Source organism: Myzus persicae, unplaced genomic scaffold, assembly GCF_001856785.1.
Source record: "Myzus persicae strain clone G006 unplaced genomic scaffold, MPER_G0061.0, whole genome shotgun sequence".
In the NCBI taxonomy this organism is placed as follows: Eukaryota; Metazoa; Arthropoda; class Insecta; order Hemiptera; family Aphididae; genus Myzus; species Myzus persicae.
Window position 1 is genome coordinate 309,052 of NW_019101876.1, and position 22,723 is coordinate 331,774.

The 22,723-nt window shown below is 27.8% G+C and overlaps 1 protein-coding gene across 1 annotated transcript in view; it reads left to right on the forward strand.

Moving 5' to 3' along the window:
* Positions 1 to 22,723, forward strand: part of LOC111030628 (flocculation protein FLO11-like) — a 180,281-nt gene that overhangs the window by 70,063 nt on the left and 87,495 nt on the right. The window contains exon 3 of the mRNA XM_022310216.1: positions 4,923 to 4,985. Within this exon, the coding sequence (XP_022165908.1) occupies positions 4,923 to 4,985 (63 nt within the window). The remainder of the gene's footprint in view (positions 1 to 4,922; positions 4,986 to 22,723) is intronic.

The following is a 22,723-nucleotide window of genomic DNA, read 5'->3' on the forward strand; positions in this document are numbered from 1 at the left end:
GTTTTAACTGTTTTAAAGATTGAAAAATATTATTTAAATTCGCTGATTGTTGTTTTCCATGTTATGAATATAATTTAATTATTATAAACAAATATTTGTAGGTTTATGTCATAATTAATTTTGTTATGGTACATATCGGGAAAATTTGATTAGTCTATTAGAAGTAGGTATAATGTATTATAATTATATTTATACTTACGAACAATTAATGAATATATTTACTGTATAGTTGATTTGCACCTATTGTTATAATATTTGTGTAATTGTAATGTACGTATTTGTAAATTAATATTTAAAAACAAAAATTACTATAATTATTTTTAATTAGAAATGATCAAAGGCATTGCATCAGAATGCGGTAATCTTAGTTGTCTATTGATACAGCTGAAGTAAGTCGGAAAGCTGTCTCTTATCTATGTGCCATGATTCTGAAGTTAGTCAGGGTGAATTAATTATAATCCCTTCTGCTCTTTTGTCCAATTTTTAAATGGTGGTGATGTAATGGAGTCGGCCATTGATCATTGATCACTTTATATACAACGATCAGTGCCCGAATGGCGAATTCTGTGAAGCATCGCCTGATCGGTCTCGTGTTCTTAGAATTATCAACAAGCGAGGTTTACAACTAGTATCTGACAGGAATGTGATTGTACTATGTTATTTATCTTGCACGACAACAATGCTTGGTTTAATATTATGCTCGCTTCTACTGGTTAACAATGAGTGCTGATTAAATGTCTCTCTAGCGGTCTTGTTGGCCATCGAATAATAATATTCAATTTAATAGATATACTCGAATTTCAAATTATCCCTACATTGTATTCAATTGGCATATTTAACGTATGTATGCGTCGATAACATGAATTTATTCATAATATTTAATAAACATGTCATAAACTTATATTAAAAAAAAAGTGATTTTGAATCATTATCAAAATATTAGTATTATTTACCTACAAGTAATTTAATATAAAGTTTTAGTATTTTTACTTTTTTAGTTAAGAATAAAAAAAGATAAAAAATACCTAATTTAAATTGATTGTTTCTTGATGTCATTTTTACTCTTTATTAGGTCACATTTCTAAATTAAATTAAATTCAGGTCAATGTTTTTCAGTTCTCGCTTGATCTTTACACTCGATTTTATCTCCTATGTTTTTGAGGTCAGTTACGAATTAATAAATAATCTTTTTTCTTCTTGCATTTTAAATTGCTTATAACAAGATTAAGCATAACTATTTTGAACTTAAGTTCATAAAATACTTTTTAAAATTGTTTGTCACTAACAATGATTAAAAAAGTTGTTTTAAGTTTAAAATAAATGCTTCTATTATTCAACTTTAAGTATAAGAAATATTATAGAGATATAATTTTACTGATTATGATATTATGGATAACTGATTATGCAGGTATACTAGAAACATAATATCGTAATAACCTCTCAAATACCGGAAAATAGTTTAGAGTTACATTTAGTAGTGTATCATAGAGATACGAGTATCACCTTTAATTGTTAAATTTTTTTTTAAAACATCTTCCGAAAATGACATTTGAAATAACTATAAATTTATCTCAGTGATTAGTGGTTTTATTCGTAGTTTTTTTCAACAACACGGGAGCTCAAATTATAGATTTTTATAGTTCTTGTTTGAAAGTTAGAATACTGTACTGGATTTAAGACAGGAGTATAGTGTCACGTTTCTTGTGTTGAATGTCAAAACTGCCTGACTTACTGTCAAGAAGACAAAAAAAAATATCCCTATATATATATATATATATGTATATCAAACAAAGAGTTTTGTGACAGAAGAAACTTAAAAGTTCAATTACTGAAAGGTTGAAGCGAGAAATATATGATTGTGAACAATCCGAATTCTATTCTCGATAAGGGCCGTAATCAAACAACTTGTATACTTAATGCTCGTCTCAATAAATATTTAGTGGATAATTTTTATTACATTACTATTACAACTCTATTTTACATCGAGGTAAATGACTTGAGACAATTGGTCCAAACAACCAATAATATATTTAAAGACCGGCTTTTTTAAATTTGATTTATCAGTTATTTTGCTTACGCTGTAAGAATGTATTTGAAATCAAGTTTATAAAATTAATAGTTACAATAATTTTAAAGATACTAATTTAGCCATAGTTATTTTGGTACTTTTTTTAGCACATGCAATTTCAAAAATGAATTTGTATTAATATTTTATGTTTTTTTAAAATGACATATCATATTATCCTCTATAATTTATTATGGGCAAAAATACCTTGTGTCAGGATCAGTTGTGAAAAACGAGTGATACACAATATAAATAAGTACTGTAGCCTTTAATCTATATGGGTGTTTATTATTCTGTTCTTATATTTTTCATCTTATTCTATAATTTTTAAAACTAAAAACTTAACACTTCGTTTTCAGTTATTCTGAATAATAGACGTCTGTGTTTTTGATATAAGATTACTTTTTTCTACAGTATTTTTTATTTATTGATCTTGAGCCCGGCAACTGTGGCCATTAGCTGTTGAGTAGGTATTGTAGGTTTGTGTTGTATAGGTTTGTATTGTAGGTTTTTGGGACGGTAGGGGGGAACACGTGTGTGTTTGATTTGGCAGAATTTCGAATGGGGCACCCGTAGGTTTCTGACATGCCCCGGGGGTGGGGGATGCTACAGTATTTTTATAACCTCTTTAAAGTTTTGATATTTATTTGAACCTGAATGTGTTTAAATCCATTAATTTCAAACTTGAACAACTATTTTACAAAGAACTTATTCTCTGATAAGATAAATTCATTGTTTTGAGGTTTTTTTCTTGAGTTTTATTTTATTTTATTTTTGATTGATTTTACATAAACTAGTTATATTATACATTTATATGTATATTTATACGACCATATATATACACACATTTGTACATTTTTTCTTACCTCAAAGAACCAAATATATTATTGTATATTTCAACTTACAATATTTTCAAAAATTAAACTTCCAAAATCCAATATTTATGTAACTGCACCTGGCACATTTTTCAAACACCTTGAAACTGGTATGAACGTTTAGTTTCGAATTTCTTTAATTTTATAATATTATTTTTAGAATTCGATACTGTATGGTTTTCTATAACCTTTTAATATATAACATTTTTATTTTATTAATTTATTCTTATTTTCACTTTAATAAATAAATCATCATGAACGTTCTAGAATTTATTTAGTCTCCTTATATGTGATCAATAATGCCCTACAACTTGACTTTCGCCTCTTGAGTAAAGTTTACCTATAAAATATACAATATAAATTCTCGTATATAGGTACTTTAAAATTCACTGGTGATGGTTATACATTTTATGTATCACTAAAGTGAGTAAAGAAAAATGACAAAAATTTAAAAAACACGTATTTAATTTTCAACACTTTTGTATGAATTCTTAACAACAAAATTTAATTTACAATTTTTCGTGATTTTTGTGTTGTTTATTATTTTTAGTTATATGTACGTTTATAAATTTTAGAACCATCTTCACCTAAGAAAAAATATATTTAAGATGAAAAAAAGTTGTTGAAACGTTTATAATTTTCTTTTAGATTTAGAACGTTTGAGGCAAAAATATGCTAATATTTATTAAATATTTATATCCTTGAATATTGTTATTTGTATTTTTTTTAAGTGTTATAAATTTCAAATATGCTCATCCGACGTTTACAAATGATCCTGTTAGCACTTGGAAATGCTGCTTGAATATTATGTGTGAATTTCACCAACGATATCCCTCGGGAAAAGAAGGTCGGGAAACACTGGTAATTTCGTGCCACGGAATTGATGCGAAACTCGTTTTGCGCCAAACAATGTGGAAATTCCATCAAATCACATTAGATGACGAATGCTACCGTCGAGGAGGGCGATCGAAGGGTGGTGGTATTCATGTATTTTTGATGCCACGTAATAATAGGAAAATGCTTCCAATGGCGGCGGTTGTTATACTCAGTATTGAGATATATATGACGCGTGTGTTAAAGATGAAAAATGTGCCGGATCTCTGAAATGTATTGTACCTATTTTAAAAATCATGTTGATTAAGTGTAATCAGAGGATTGATGTAGGTGGTTGTATTAATAGACTGTTTAATAGAATTTCTTAGTAGGTATATTGTAACTACAGCATAATATTTGAAAATATAGTTCTTATAGAATATTACAGTTTTTAATTTTAATACATTTCAAAAACTTATGATTTTCGATAGGTAGGTAGATTAATAATAATTTGTAATTGTACCATGAGCATCTCAATACGTTATAAAATATACACCTGTGAACGAATAAATATTTTTTAGTTTTAAAAATTAATTAACGTGTATTTTTCTCAAATATTTCGTATCGGTTATACTATAAAATACCGATTAAGAGACTAATTGTTTCTATGTATATGATATATATACAATTTTAAGACATTTGAATGATGATATATCGTTTCGAGTAAATGTCATAGCCCATAGGTTGGAGCCAGGGATTTCATTAATAAACTACAAATAAATAAATAAACTGCTTGTATAATTTTATTCATATTTAAACTATATTTGTAATTAAAATATTAAATAATAATATAGTATAATCATTAATATGGTGGTATTATTTGATTTGAAACTGTTGAATTGTTTTTCACACATTACCTATAGTATATTCGTACACGAGTGTTGTCAAAATTTGTTTTATAAGTAAATAAAAAATTATTTCACACTTAAATTGTAATATAATTTGTTCTATAACACTGATATAGTTTTAATGTTCAAACAATTTATCATTTATTTTTTATCTTTTAAATTGATCAAAAATATTGTTTTAATGGTTATTATATTTTTGCAAATACTTAACATCTTTTTTTATATATTTCATATTTCATAATAAATTTTTAATTGTTTCAGCAATCGTCGTATGGAGGTTCCCCGTCACCAGATCTAATGTTAAAAGAAGGAAATCTCAGACGGGTAAGTGTTTGTATAAAAATATGTAGAATATTATGATTGAACTTGTTCGATATGTTATAATAGGGAAATATCTTTTTTTTACCGGAATGGAATAAAAATCTGGATTTATATACCTTGGAGCTGATTTATTGCTCTCTATTATCTTCTAAACGGATACCCAATGGTTTGGAAATATGGTATTTGCGATTAATTTGGAAATAAAAAATAATATATATGTACATACATTTTATACCTTGGTACCTCGAATTCTTTTTTTGTTCGAATAATATATGCTTTTCTACCGCTACAACCACAATGTTGAAACGTAAGGAAAATAAATTGTATATACAATTTATACTTTCTCGTGCAACATTTACGAGTTTTTGGTATTCCATGTAGATACTAGGTACTTCCATAATTTGAAAATAACGTGATAAACATGATAATAATTACGCTATTGAAATATATTGCATTGTTTTATTTATTGATTCGCATACACTTAACTTACTTACTCAAAATAACGAACATTAATTAAATAAATAATATAATGTATAATAGGTATTATAGATACTGATATTTATTAATAATTAATTAAATAATAATTCTTGTATTAGTATTATAAACTTCAATATTAATTTATAATAATATTATTAAAATATTAATACGTAATTCTTAAAAATGATCTAATATACATAATAGTATGTACATTATTGTTTGTTTTTAATATATTCTGATATTTGTTGGAAACATCAATTTTTCATTTAACTTGTAAGTGTTTTTCGGCTTTATAAATTAGATTTTTCATATTTTATTTAATATTTTCCTTTCTTGTAAAAAGAAATATGACTAGTAAATGTATTTCATCCAAAACGTGAGTTTCTTCTCTATGCCGTTTATTCATTTATGGTATTTTAAATTTTCAATCCCTAAAACTTTCTCAACATATTTTATAACGAATTACATTCACGCATATTTTACTATACAAAAGATAAATTAACATATGTTTCATTATGTATTCGGAATTGTATATGGTAGAGTAGTAACAGGACATAACTGAACTTTGAAAATAACATACATAATTAGGTACCAATTCGTTTCTTATAAAATTATTTAAATAACTATTGTGGGCTGGAAGTTAACCCTTTGTAAGATAATACTAATTTGGGGGAGGTCAGGTTATTAGGACAAGACACCGACTCCAAAAACGTCATAATAGAAAACTCGTGAGTAAAAAAAATTATATTTTATAGCACCAGTGTGATGAATGTATTATATTATACAATTGTAATAATTTTAATATTATACATTTTTTTTTATTCTTTAATTAAATATATGGGTATACACACGTTATAACATATACATACACATGCATATGATATGTATTCCGTTTATAATAATATTTAATATTTCACAACTAAAAAAAAAAATAATTTAACAAAATATACTTTAGACAAGCCATTCTATTATTTACTATATCACCCCAGCTTACCAGCTTAATTGTAAGCTTTTGTGTTATTTCTGTACAGCAATAAGTTGTGTCCATTGACTTACGTTGAGTATTATTTAATTTACAAATCATTATGTCTATAAAAATGATGTAATAATTGTATTACGTGTGTAGCTTTTTATAGGATTGATAATACATGCAATTATATAACAGAAACATTGTTTAAGAATTTTCTTATTTTACCAGTAATAACTTACTATATTAAATTGTAAAACAACAATAATGGATCATTGTTGGTGTATTTGGGACGTACATTTAAATATGGTTATTTAGTTTTTTGTGAAGGTGATTTAATTTAATTTTAAAAACCATTAACAAACAAATTTGGTCAACCAGGTGGATATAGGTATAAAATTCACCAAGTCCAATTAAATTCTTTAATTAATGTTTAAAAACCGCCTGGCGAATATTTTTTTTACCCGAACGCTATAATATTCGTGCACGCGCTCGTGTAATGCAAAAAATCGTATCGTGACATTATCCAAGTGATGGTGAAAGAATATGTACAGAACGTTCAACATTTTAATGTTTGCGGTTTGGGTATCGTCCCGAATTTTTTTGTATTGTTTTCGCGCGTCGCCGTCACGTCTGGTTTTCCGGCCGCAGATGTGACAGTCTCGGCGTTTACAATTTGTTATTGTAATGAGCATCCTCTCCGGAATATTTAGAGCCGTATAAATTCACTCACTGTACCCTCAAGTCGTACGTTGTATATATATAAACATAAAGAGAGAGAGAGCTGAGTTACAAGTATATGCGTGTAAAAAATATGTTTTGAGTGTTGTGTATGTATTTGATATCGTTATAATGTGTCAGTTTTGGCCGGAAATGTCTCTCATATTATTATACAGAGTGATTCACTAGTATAGGTATGCTCACCACTAGTTTTCCTTTAATGGATTTATTCAAATTCATGGTATTTATACTTAAGGATCATATTTTAAAATACTTAGATTTTTTATACAATGTAAGCAGTGTCCTAGAATAAAAATATTGCGACAGCACTCCGTTTTTCAAATTAGAATCACTTTATTGAAAACAATTGTTTTTCTTGTAAATTTTTAATTTTGGGGTTCAATAATTTGAAAATATTAGTTATTAATATTTATTCATTAACATTTTATTATTTGTTGGGATGTCTTACTAGAATATAATAAATACAAGATTGAATGTAACTTTAGTTTTTAATTTTTCTAAAACCATTTTTAAGGACTATTATCTTTAGTAAACAGTAAATACATTTTAATTTCAACTCAGAAATTAATTGTTTGAAATTAAATTTGGATACAATATAGTACATTATACATCAACATAAAAAAAAAAAACTGTTAACAGTTTACAGTAAAATATGTTCATCTGTATTTGAAAAAAAAAGAAGTTTGTATCGCCACGCAGGACAGTCCTTAAATGGCATAAAACTCTAAATAACTGAATATATGGTACTTAAATATTCTTAATTTCAGGAGTTAAATACATTTATTATTAAAGGAAAAATTGTAGTGAACTTGGTGAATCACTCTGTATAAAATCATGTATCTGTCCTTATCTACGTATATACTGTGTACAACGCTATCGAACGATTTGCCATTGAATCACTACGTGCAACTCGTTCGGATACGTATCTTATGATATTATATAATATATATAAAAATATATAAAAGGTATAGTATAGGTGCCAATTTACCACCTATCGTTGTCGTCGCACCGCCGCCGGGTGGAGAGAGGCGAAATTTTCTGAAGATAAATCAACCGCCGGAAGCGGGTCATTTTATATAGCTCGGTCTGCGAAAACTCACATATTATATATACCTTCGTCCAAACGATAATCGAGGCACCACAAAGTACCATACGTTTCGACTCTTGGAACTCTAAACCATCAGTCTACCTACCGACAATATAATTTAAAAGTGGCATACGTATAAAGTGCCCACACTAGATTTTCAAAAAATAAAAATATAATGTATTTATTATTGTGTTCTAGATAGCATCTTTGTAATGGTTATGTCTTATAAGTTATTTTTTCCTCACAAAAATATTGTTATGAAATTAATATTACTATCTATAGGTAATAGCAAGTAGTTATTTTCTATATATATATAGACATATTATAATGTATCAATTATTATTTCACATTAAAAATAAAATAAAATATAAATGTTCTAGTTATTATGTTTATATTTCATAATTATTAGGTTAGTACGTACCCATTGCATGCCACAGTGTATGGTCATTAGTTTTCGTGTCCATAAATGCTACGCAAGACATATATTATTGTATCTGTGCCACACATCTATATAGCTATGCATGCATAATATACGTTTATGCCATGATGATATCATACTTGTATTACATATAACACGTTAAGGCAGTGGGTACTTTCACAAGTTATAATATACACGATATGTTGGAAACTTAATTTCGGCGTATAACTTTAAAAAAAAATGCGTGATGGCTCAACAGTCGAAAAATACACGTTTTTATAGCAGGAGACAACCCGTTTAGATATATTATATTGAAATCGACTTAGTATTGATAGTTTAAAATGCCATTAGGTATTTCAAGGAATATATAAGTTTTTAATTTTCATCTTCGATATAATCAATGTATATATAATAAGTAGGTACCTGGCTACATGGGTCATTTGTTGGGGTTGAAGGTAGAATAATACAATTTTATTTATAATGTCGAGCTCTACGCGAATAACTGTAAACCGAGTCAATAAATTATAGCAATAACTGCAAAATGACGCAATTTCGTTTTGTTAATCATATACGATTGAATTTCGGGCTTAATTGCAATAATTGTATAATATATACCTACATATTATTTAGTATTTATCATTAAGACTCATACGATATTTGCTGATAAAATACTATTCATGTCGTACCAATATGTTTCAATTTATTTTTATTTTGAATTGTATCATTCGATATTTTTTTATATGTTTAATAACGGAATATGGGTTATTTTACTTATTAGTGTTCTAGCCCCGGGCTATAGAAAATGTCAAGTAAGACTCAATAGTATTTTATTATTACTTAACGCTGATGAGATGTTTGTTTGATTTGTAATTTTCTAAGAGAGTAATTTACTAAAAGCTTTGGGACGATCTGCAGTAAACCAATTTTCATCAACTTTATAATATATGTTCTATTTGTACCTATGTACTTGTTTGTAACTCATTTATGGTATATTTATTTAACAACTGTAAAGTATTTATAATACCAAGATTTAATCATTCTTAATTAAATTTAAAATTTCTTTGCATTTTGATGCTCTTGAAGTCGGTGTAAGTGAAATGAGGATCTTGTTAGTTCAAAATGTCAAGTAAAAAACATTGATCATTTTCAAAAGTATATAATAAATAATATATAATAAAATATAAGCCCCCTAATTATTCCAGTGTACACTATGATTATATTAATTTCTCAGTCGATATTTTTATATTTAGTAGGTACCGTAATCTGTATAGACCTTCTTCACCGTGGATCTCGGTGACATGCTGAAAATCATACTTAAGTAAATCTTTATCGGGTTTTGTGAATGTTGTATGTACTTATTGTGAATGCAGTCTTTTGTTTTTCTTATGTATATATCAATATTTTATTTTATGTACAGAAAGGATATAGTCGATTGTTTGGGATCGGTACAGACATTGTCTTTGATAAATTTCTTCTGCACGTGTGAGAAAAAAAACTTATTGTTTTGAGTGATGGCCTGTTAAATTTTTAACTTTAATTTACATTAATTATTTACCATGGTAAAAGGTTGAAAAACGTTTGTAACTTTCGTTCCCCTCCTTTTTTGGGTACTTTGGATACGTCACTGAGAATGTGCATCAATCGATGGTTTTCTCCTCGGTATTGATTTTCTTTGACGTATAACTTCAAATTTGTGTTCTTCATTCTAAATTTGTAGGAACCAAATATTACGATTTCTTTAAATTTTTTTCAATCGTGGAACTAAAATAAACCAAACAAACTAAATTCAATAGATTTTTAATTATAAGTATGGTTATTTTTTGATACTCACTTATATTAAATTGGTATTAAGTATACTCATATGTTAATATGCGATGTACGTAACTATATATTTGTTTTTTTTTGTATGAAATATTTGTAAAAACGAATGTATTTGTGGGGGTACTTACCTGTATACTATAGAATAGTTTATTTAAGTACTATTTTTGATTGCATTAAAATAATATTTAAAAGTCTGATATTATTTGTTATTATATATCTGTTTTCACACAATACATTTCGTATTATTCAGTTTTCATCCAAAATCGGACTTGTATAGGTTAAGATATTGTACATTTTTTTTCAAAGTACCTTAAATGATCTTTCAACAGTATTGTAAAGTTTGGGATACGTGGTATCTGACCCACATTAGTTTGATTACTATGCTAATCAAAAAATATTTATATATTGTTATATTTTTTACCCAACAGCGTATACACCTTCACTACATAATATAATATATTTGTTATAACCTCTTAAACATTGTTGACCCTCAGTAATATTATAAATTGGATTGAACAAGAACTATTTTCATTTTAGTCATAAGCATTGGGTAACTATGCAACATCGTCTTTGGCAGACAAAATTATTCAAATTAATTTCAAAACATTATAATATGTTTATTCTGACTAAAAAGGATTGAATTGGTGACTGTTGAGTATACATTACGTAAATGCTCCTACTTGTACACGTAACTCCGGATAATATATCGTTGTAATTTTTTTACCACTTCTAACATTTCCTTTGCACAGTTATCCGGGTTAATTGACTTGGTAAATCCTGGATTTGTGTCTTATTGTACCCAGGAATTTATAATAGGTAATGACAGTGGCCTTATCATGTCACAAAAAAAGTCATGATAACAATAAATTAGTATATTTTACATAGGTACTACAGATATCGTGCATGATCATAATATTATTAGTAGGCATTCGTTTTTAGTTACATAGGATATAATACGTTTAGTGTAAAATTGTCAAGAATTTTAGTAGTAATTAATTTTTCATGTTAAACGTGAATAAATATTTTATTAAAAATAATAAATATGAACCGGGTTCGCTATTTTCGAGGTTATTTTAATAAATATAGGGTATAGTCATTTTAAATAAAAGACCATTATTATCAATATAAATCGTCGTGTTAATGTAAAGTTTCAAGTATTTTTCTGGAATTGAGCCCTTGAATATTAACGAAATTTTGCTGTAGTTATTTAAATATAAGTGGTTAAACTCATAAACTACTATCAGTCTTGATTTCAATTACATAAACTTTTCATATACAGCTAATTCTGAGTAATCGAGATTTACGCACCAACAATTACATAAAAAAAATATCATTAATTATTACACTCTACTGTTTATAACTGTTTTAAAATAACTTCAGTATATTATTTTGTACAGTGAACGGTCCAATGAGTATTCTTTGTGATTTCCATGGGGTAAAAAAATAAATATTAAATTTAAAGTTTTAAAATATTATTTTTAACTATGCTATATAATACGTTTATCTTAGAAGTTGATTATTAAACTTCAAAAAAAAATTTTAATTGTAAAATTGTATAATATAAGTTTCTAAAGTAACATTTAATAGTTTTAGTTTGAACAAGCTATGTGTAAATATAAAAGCCTAAATAACGTCCAAAGTTTTTTTTATTCAATAATAAATAAATGTATTTTAACTTTTTACATAATACCTATATTATTACATTTTAGTATGTAGAAATATAAACGAAAAGTAATTTGTAATTGTTCCGCCAAAGTTGTTATTGTTTTTGGTTTTGAAATAAAAACGTTTGTCTCATGACAGAAAAAAAAACATAAACTTCACATCGGAATTCAAGAACTTGATTAAGACTGATGGGTCATATGGGATTTTTAATACTAAGTTTTCAAACGGGCAAAGATATACTTTTCTTCCTTGACATTTTGTGAGTTTTTAACATGCATTACAATTTGTTATTTGTCTTACTGTCTATGATGAATGAAACAAAAAATCAAATTTAATTATTTAATGTTATAAGGTATTTTATTTTAAACTATTGATAAATTAGATGTGTTGAAACAACTATTTGAATGATATTAATACTCCGAGTTATTCATAGCTTTCCATTACAAACTTCATACATTTTGTACAGTAAGTTCATATAATTGTATATTAAACGTTAAAAAATATGTAATAAAAAGTGGACAATATGACACAATTACTTAAACACTCATTAACTTTAACTTAACAATCACTAAATACAAATATTTGTTTTATTTAAAACTTGTAATTTATAACTTCGATTATGCATTGTTAAGAAAAATAATCTTAATTTTAATAAATACATTAACATTCGTACATTTTTAGTACACTTTGCTCATAATTTTAAATTAATATTTAAATTTTGAATAGGTACTTTTGACCCATATAGTTCTTATATAAAAATAAAAAAAACTGATTACACTGATAAATTATAATAATATTATATTGTTCAAAAACCATCGAGAGAAAAACAATTTCGTATATTCTTTGATTATTAGTATATTGCCTATCTGAGATTTTTATTAAACTCTCAAACTCTATCTGTGGATGATTTGTACAGGGTTTAAATACTGTCAATATCCTATTTATATAACAGCTAACCCTGTCAACGGCAGCGTTCTTTTATTCTATCAGGGCTAGGAAGACATTTGAATAAACATAGCTGCTCTACCACGAACCGATTGGAATTATTTTTTTCTCCACTTATAATTATTATATATATCTGTTAGTAGTTATATTATACTAGAATTTAGGTCAAGTCTTGATCATAATTATGGATGTTTTTTTTTCTTATTAGCGGTTGACTTATGTATACATTTATTTTTGTAAAATAGAAAAACATAAAAACCAAAAAATTGGTACTTAGTCTATGCTACTTATAATGCTCAATATAAACTATTTTAATGTCCTAAAACTATTTTGCTATACACAATGTATACATAAAATTAATCATTTTTGGTATTAAGTCAAACATTAGTACCTATATTATTTCAAGCATTTATTGGGTTATGCAGTAGGTAAAGGTTTTTAATAAAAAAAAACTGAATTATGTGATGCTAGTCATCGAATTGTTTATGAATGTTAATTAGCGACAAAACAACTAATGAATAATGATTAATGTATATGATGTCCTTAATATACTGTTAGGATTGTATCTATAGGTTTTATCTGATTAATAGTTATATTTTCCCAAATAGTATGATATCTAATGTTTTTAATACATAATACATCTACATTGTTTTAAACACAAGTAACTTAATACAAATCTAGATTTAACTATTTTATTCGTTTTTTTGGTGACTACCATTGTTCAGTTTAAATACACTTAGATTTCTAGAATTAAAAAAATATATTTCTATACAATACTTAGGTAGTATGAAAGTAATAATATTAATTGTTTTTATTTTTGGTACAAGTTTATATTATACATTTTAACTTTTCCATATTTGCTAATTTGCTATTATTTTTTTTTTTTTAATATTATTAGTCCAGAACCTCCTTGTATACTATCTAAACCATATGGAAATTAGAAAATGTCTATTAATACCGTCACAATCCCTTTAAAGGCTTAATTGAAATAATAAGCTCAATTGAAGATAACATCAACAAAACTATCTAATTTCTCAAACATATTGATATACCTGCAACACCTAAAAGTGCACAACTGAACCAAAGTTTTTTAATCTGTACCTATAATAATAACTTAAAAAAAAATATTAATTATTAGTTATTAGTACCTAATTGATAATTGCTATATTGTTTAGTTAACAGCCTTATAAAAATGGCTATGTCAAAATAAATTTCATACCATAAAATATCTATTTAGAAATAGAATTTTATAAATCGATAACATGCATAAATACAAATTTGCAGCATTGTATTTGTATGGTTAGATTAGTATAACATCCAATATTATTTTCTAAGGAAGAAACACGGGAAATGGGATCTTTATGCGACTTTGTTTATTATTTTTTGATTTAATGTAATGTTATTTCTGTATTAAAAATTTAATATTTGTATTATTAATAAGATAACGCATCTGGTACAAAACACATAACACTATAAAACATTATAATATAAGAAACTCGGGTAAAAACTTTTATATCAAGTTCAAAATAGTTCTTACATTCAGTGAGATTTTAATAACAGTATAACACAGTTGCAATGTAACACACATAATATTAAACCATACTTACATTTATAGTTTTCGGTATTTTAACTCCCCGATCAAGAGTACAAATCGTTAACCTATATTTAGTACAAGATGTAAGGTGATTTAACCAGTTTCGAAATCATAGGTTTAATAAATAATTATTATTTTCAATAATTTTAGAGCTTATTAAAGACTGTGTCTTAGACTTGGGAGTATCATTTCGCAAATTGTCTAGTGTGTATGTATTTTGTGCAGCGTACTTACAATCCGACAATGACAGCTATGGTATACATAGGTATCCATATATATCCACAGTAAACGTATAATAAATATAGTCTAGAAAACAGGATTTAAGGGATTTTTAGGTTGAGTTGCGGAATCCATCGTAGAAAAAAAGTGCGAATAGAACGAAATTATTTTATTATAGCCTGACTCTCGGCGCTGGATAGTGGGCTGTGTGGCATGAAGTCGGAGGAAAGTTATTATTCTCGAAGTTGCGTGTGGGAAATGCAATGGTGCAGGTGGTGTGTGATATACTGGCATAGGTAGAAGTAAGGCGGAGTATTGAGGGGGGGGGGGAGGTTTTGAGTTCTACCCGGTTCTTCCAATACTCCCATTACTGCCAAATAAAAATAAATGCTGTACTCCCAAATATTTACTGTTTTAGGATGTTTTGAAGTGTTGTCGCCTGGGCAATTTATTTTTATCCTACTTAAGAAGATTAAAAAAAAAAAAACAATTATCTCAAACTGTGTATTATATTATGCCTTTTCACGCGTAGTATACTTATATAACATTTTATTCAATTATTTTGTCTCGATTATATCCTCTTAATGTCACGAAAAACTTTAACTCTAAATTATGTCGTTGAGTAGTGTGTGTGGAATATACACTAAGCTGCTCACGCACCAGCAGTTTAGCATGAAATCATTATAGCCACCTAAGAATGAGATCAGTGGATTTCCAGCCGTGTTCGTCCGATGAGCCACATATATTATCTTTAAATTATGCTGTTTGTCGATCCTTTGATTTATATCGCAATTGTTTCACCGGATCGATTTGTTTACAATAAATATCAGTATATGATATAATATGTACTAAACTGATCTATAATACTTAGGTACTACAGGTACTTATGACAGCGTTGGTCGTATATAAAATGATTTTTCCGGACATCTCTTCGATGGTAATAGATAGTCGTATGTGTGTATATAAATTTGAATACATTATATTATTATTTTCGTAATTTTACCTTTTCGCGATAGTGTGTGTGTATGGTTTTCAGCCGTAACGATCGGCCTGTCTCGGTTCTTCTCGGTCTGTCCGTCCACGGTCCGTCCGTTAAATCGTCGTGCGGTAGCCGCTCGCCCATCCGTGCTTCGCCGAAACCGCTACCACGGGTTCCTATATAACCTATAGTGAGGGAGGAGCGGGTAAGCAGACGGAAAGAGTGAGAGAGAGTCGTCGTTGTCGTCATCGGTGGCGGCGGCCCGGGGACCTTTTAGTCTGTTTCGGAAACGCGCCGCAGACGGTCGTGTCTCCGCTATCCGCTCGTCCGCTGCCGTCGTACAGTTTGCCGTCGATGTCCGTCCGCCGCCGACGACGACGCCGCCGCCGCCGGGACACGTGCGCGGTTTTCAATTGTAGTTTCGCAGTTCTGCGGCCGAGGTTTGTGCCGTACCGTAAAAATGATTTCTGTATTTTGATTTTCGCAACCCTCGAAAAATGATCGGCTCAATGTTAGTTGGACGCGTATTAATTAACGTCTAAACGTTAAAGCGTTGTTTCCTCTATTTTTTTATCCGTCGCACGGTATTAATTTTATCCTGGTCTTATGCAGTCCATCGTTTTTAACAAGAATTGATTTTACACACCTGTGCATTTTGTGCGGTTTCACGTTGATTATGATAAGCAGAAAATAAAAATAAATTTAGAAATTTTAAAACATTTTAGAGTTATTGGTAGGTACTCGAATAACGAAACATAATATTAAATTTAAGTAAAACCATACTTGACTGGTCGATACAAAAAAACTTTTTCATCAGGATAAAGTTTTAATAAATAATATCAAATATGTATATATTAGTAATTTTGAGTAAGATGTGCCATTTCATACTCGAGTGTATGCACTTAAGTCTATAACCTGAGTGATCTCTGATCTAGTGATATTTGGCACGAAATTGATGATCTCGGTATTCCGAATTTTAATTTGGTATACATATTTATAGGTCCACCAAATGGATGAATATCCATTCATATAAAACAGTATATGCTGGTAGTATAAAATAAATGTTTGCATGTAGTCATTTGTCGACGTTACCTTGTTACATGCACAATCTACACAGTTGCTAAACTGCGTGTACCTAAAGGAAGTTAACATTGTGTAAGTACCAAGTAAAGTACGTTACTCAATTTCTAATTAAATACTTAAATTAACGATTTTCTAATATTACACACTAAACATTAATGTAGGTAGTACACTAGTACGTACAGATTTGAAATTTTATGTAATATAACTATATAAGCACTTGAAGCTTAATCATGGGTTTTAATCACAATTGAATAAAAATATTTTCGCAATACGAATCTCAGTTGGGTTTTTTCCGGATATTAGAATAAATAACTGAAAAAAACGTTAAATACAGTTATGGAATGAATTACTATAGGCACTTTAAACAGAATGTTATTTTACTTTATTGCCGGTAATATTAAAAATTAATGGAAGCCGCTTATTTTGTAGTAGCAAATTGCAGACGTAAATATACGTATTATTATTCTCATTCAAGTGTAAACATTTCTGAGGTTTTTAGCATATACTTATATATAGGACATGAATATTCTGTAATTATTAACAATTAATTGACATATACTTTATACAGTTCATATCGATTTTTCCATTTATAATAATTAGGGTACAGCTGAACTATTTAGTTGTAACCAAGTGAAAAATTATGATTATTTCATAAATAAATTGTATGATTTTTTTGAAAAATGAAGTATTGATAGGATACTAAATACTAAATTTAAATTTGAATATTAAAAAATAGCTTTAAAAATAGTTAAGAAAAATAACATTAAGTCGTTAATAAATTATTGTTAACTTACATGTAATGTTTTTATCAAACATCAGTTTGATCTATGCAACGAACAATATTATTAATGTGATAAAAATTAAAAATTTCACAATTCTGTATATTTACAGTACATGGATATATGACGCACTATAAACAATGTTAGTTCTGAAATCTGAATATTATGTTGTTCGTCTTTACATTATAAATTCTTATCATAATATTGTAATTATTTTTAAAATACTTTATTAGGTATAGCAATGTATTTTTTAAATACGTGACAATATTTCTGCATTTAGTGTGTTACATGTTTAAAAAAACATAACTTCAGGTTTTAGTCATTTGTTTTTATGGACAATCTATATAGTACACTATAATGATAGTGACACCTGTTTATTTTTTTGTACTGTCGCAGTGATAATATGTGTATGATATTGTTGATGGTTTTAAATTTAAATACTCGTAAAATATAATTTTTTGATTTGTTTACTTGCGACTTAGCTTGTGTAATTGTCGAGTAACAAAAATTTTAGATTCTGGAGTGGTCGTGTAAAAAAAAGTTCGGGTGTTGAGTACGACGTATTATAATTAAAACAATATATGATTATTTTAGGGTTTTTTCAGCTGTGTCCTGCCACTCAAGGTTTGCTCGTAAAAGTCGCCTGCAGTTATCTGGGTCCTGTGACCTCTTAATCCATCACATAGACTTTCAAAAAGTATATATACGTTCATTAATCTTGTAGGCAGCAGTGTAGCACCTTATTTACCTCATGTACCTGACCTCACTCCGCTCGTCCAAATGTCATAAATTAATTCCGAATACAGTATACGGAACACGTCTAACACTATATATAATACGCCTTTTTCCTTTTCTCTAGAGATTTCGTACATCACATTGGAATTCTAAATTGTCAAAAAGGTAAAACATGTATACAACATTCCTTATTGTTTGGGATGAATTGACTTTGGTGGGTTCAATAGATTCCCAAATAATTTATTTTCATCATTATTGTTTTTTATTGAGACATAATAATGTTTAAATAAATTAAAATACTTACGTATTTTAAATAATATTTGTTTGAAAGCTGAGTAGGTATTTTTATTGCGTTTAGCCACATTCTTTTGATACAATTCCAATGAAAAATTTTTTATGGGAATTTTCTTAAATACTATACAGTGTTATACCAATAATTATAATACTTATAAGACTGGTAAATGTGTAGTCTTATATATTCTATTAGTGTAAATGTTAAAGATATTATTTTAATTTAATGAATTTCATTAAAATGTTTTCAGATGAACTAATTTGTTTGTTATAAATCTAATTCTACACTCTATTACTAATTCAATTTTTTCGCAATTTATTAAATTAATTCTTTGACTAAAAAGTTGTTAAAATAGTTTAATAGTTCATATAGTAATATTTATCATTTACATTTAATATTTTAAAGACCCATTAAGCTGTGGGTATATCTAGCTATTATGTTGATGGCAACATGCATAAATTAAATAGCTCCTTTATAATCACACAATAGTATAATGCAAATGGATAATTATTATTTTGATGGTCTTAATAAGAGTGCAATGATAATTAATATTAACAACTTTGTGGCATAATTACGGTTATTTATAGGTCAATACCATTACTAAATATGGTTAAATGTATAATTTAATATAAATTACTTACAAATAATAGTATACATTATAAAAAAATTATTATTTTTTATCAATACATGTTTATTATGTCATTATAATCATCATTAATTTCATAATAATAATAATAAAGCAAAATTTTGACAAACATGGATAATGGTACATTTATTTTAAACTATTAGATAAAATACGTTTTCAAATAAATAATTTTTTCGTTTTCTTTCAAAAGTGTGTCTATATTTTTAGCTTTTTGTAGTCCAATGAAATCAAATTAGATTTTTCATAGTTATACAGGCTTACCGACATTTAAGCAGGTACAGTAATGTCATAATATAGTTCACAAGGGAGACATATTTGAAAAAAGTAGATTTATTTTTGTTACTGAAAAACTATGTATTAACATTTGAAATATATGTCGTAAAAGCAATGTATGAGATGATACAATGTTTTACCTGCGGGGAAGAACGTATTCAATCATAATACACCAAAACATCATAAAATATTATTCAATAGTAGATTAAACTATAAATGTAAGTTGGTGAGCATTATAAATGTATAATAATCACTTTAATAACCGAATAAATACGAATAATGAGTAATAGCTGCATTATTTAAATGATTATTTTACCTAGAAGGATTTGGTGATATTATACACCTGGGTCTCTAATCTATATTAGTTGTTCAAAAATGTCTATACACAGTTTACACGAGTTATAGCAGTAGGTACTAAAGGAATGACACGTATAACGAATATATGTATTTTTATTTGAATAATATAGTACACATAAACAATATTATGCATTATAGATTAAAACGTGACCAAAATGTTAAACAAAAATCACTGGTGTATGTGATTTGTTTAACTGAGAAAATCATAATACATTGATAGTTAAATCTTGAGTCAAATCAGTCGGAGCGTATAGTATTTATTCGTCCATCAAATTAAATTCGTATATAAATCATTTTATATTTATGTATAAAAAGTATTAAGTACAGTACTTTATAATTTTTGGGAAAATAGTTCGTTAAACTTAACCGCGTTTAAGTTTTTAGAATTCATTAATTTTTAGCGAGCTTACATAAATAATATATATTGAATACCAACCTAACAATGTAAAAATACAAGAACATAACTGCAAATTTCATGATTTTTTTTTTAAATTTATTACCAGTATTATATATTTATACCACCTATATTTAAGCGTAGTATAATAAAGTATAATAAACTCAATAAATTTAAAAACTTTATTTAAACATTTTTGTTTTTTTTTTACCTTTAACCATAATGTGTTACAACCAGAAACATTTCTAAACCTTTTCTGACGGTCCATTAATCTACCTACAACGAGTTTTAATGTGCACATGTAAAAAAATAGGTTATTTTATTGTGGTGCAATATAATATCACTAATTAACTAATAAACATCTTTTAATTTCTTAGTCTATGTTTCCAAACTGCAGTACCTATGTTTTAAACTGGTAATTCAGTTCACAATGTGTATATATATATATATATTATATATATACACATATACATATCATATATTACCAAGTAAATAAGAAAGTATTGGGTAGGTAATTGTTTATTAAGTTTTGATTTGCTGATTATTTTTAAATTAAATTTTCAGTATGAATAAGTACATAATAACTATTTATATCTAATACACATGGAGTCTATATAAGAATGTTCACTGAAATATAGTTTTTTTTAATTCATTTTGTTAGATCCATTAAAAGTATTATTGTTTTTCAATGTCTCGTGATCTTGTGTGTAAGATGTTGTTGATTTATATTGTCTGGGAATAATAAATTCATTTGGAACGTGTTTGTGTATAAACGCATTCATTCATTCTATTATAAATCGAATTAAAAGGGAAAAAAAAGCGCATCTACAAATAAGAGATCCGAGAAACAAATTGTTCGTCAATAAATATGATCGAGTTGGACGTAGAAAATTAATTTTCTCCGAACAACGCTCTAGAAGTTTATGTAATATAGAATTATCGAAAATAAAAACGTTCTTGTATATTGTTGTATGTGTGTATAATAATCCAATAAATGTGTGTAATACGTTTTGTTATATTTTCTTCGTTGTTGGTTTACGTATTTTGCTGTCCATGCAAACCTTGGGTATACATAATATTGTACCGTCTATACTATAACATTTCGTATTGTGCATATTCGTATCACGATCGATAACATTGACTTCTTTCGATCAGATTATAATATTACAGGTATAATGTACGCCCGGTTGCGAGTGTATATATATTAGCGTTATAAATTAAACCGCGGATACCTCGACCCGGGTTATATTATTATGTGTACGCTGCAGCCTCCTATATATATTGGCCGCGGTCGCGGAGGTAGACAGAAATGTTTAAATGGTCGCCGGGGTAAAGTATATACCTATATATGTATATACATACACCCATGGGAGGGGGAGAGGTTGGAAAACGAATAATTTATGTTGGACAGGTCGGTTTTGTATAATAATACACATAGCTATATATACATTTATATTATATATGTGTACGCGAAGGGACCGTTTTCAATTAAAATGCCCGTTTAAAGAGAAAGCTCAGAGTGGTGCGTGGGGAGAAGTGAGCGGCCTTTTAAGGGAGGGGAAATGATACAGGAATATCTCCACGGTTTTTGCGTGCGCTCGGCATTTTTTACGTTTTCAATTCTGACTATCCCCCCCCCCTTTTCCCCTGCGAATCCAAGTGTATCGTCACATCCAAGTCTTGGGTCTGTATAAATGATGATATTACATTTTCAAATTCTAATCGGCTATCCTGATGTCAATTATTCACGGTGAATATATCTTTCGATTGCCACGTACCTACCGTTGTACAGGTACCTAGTGGGTATGCTTACCTGATTTTAGAAATTGGAGTACACGATATGCCTAGAATTATAATTATTGTTTTCTCATTCGCGAATGTTTCTACCGAAGTTTCTACAGAGTATAGTAGTAGCTATAGTAGTAGACGCCTCCGTGCCTCCGATCCTGTTCGTTTATTTTGTAGTCTGTATTCTTTGTTCTTTAGGTAGATCTAGTTGAATTTCCCATAGTTGCTATAAAGTAACGATTTATTTCAAAAATCTACCTAGCTGAAACACGTTTCGTTATGAAATATAAAATTGAATTTATAAATTTCTTATATATTATCACGTAACTACGTCGAAACATAATATTTAGACTATAAGCTACTTCATGATTTTACATACTATGTATCAAATTTTTGTTTTAACTCTCGTATTATAAAACTGAGCATATCATCATTACTTTACTATGTACAGATTTTCCCAGAGTAAAATAGCTTGAGTGTT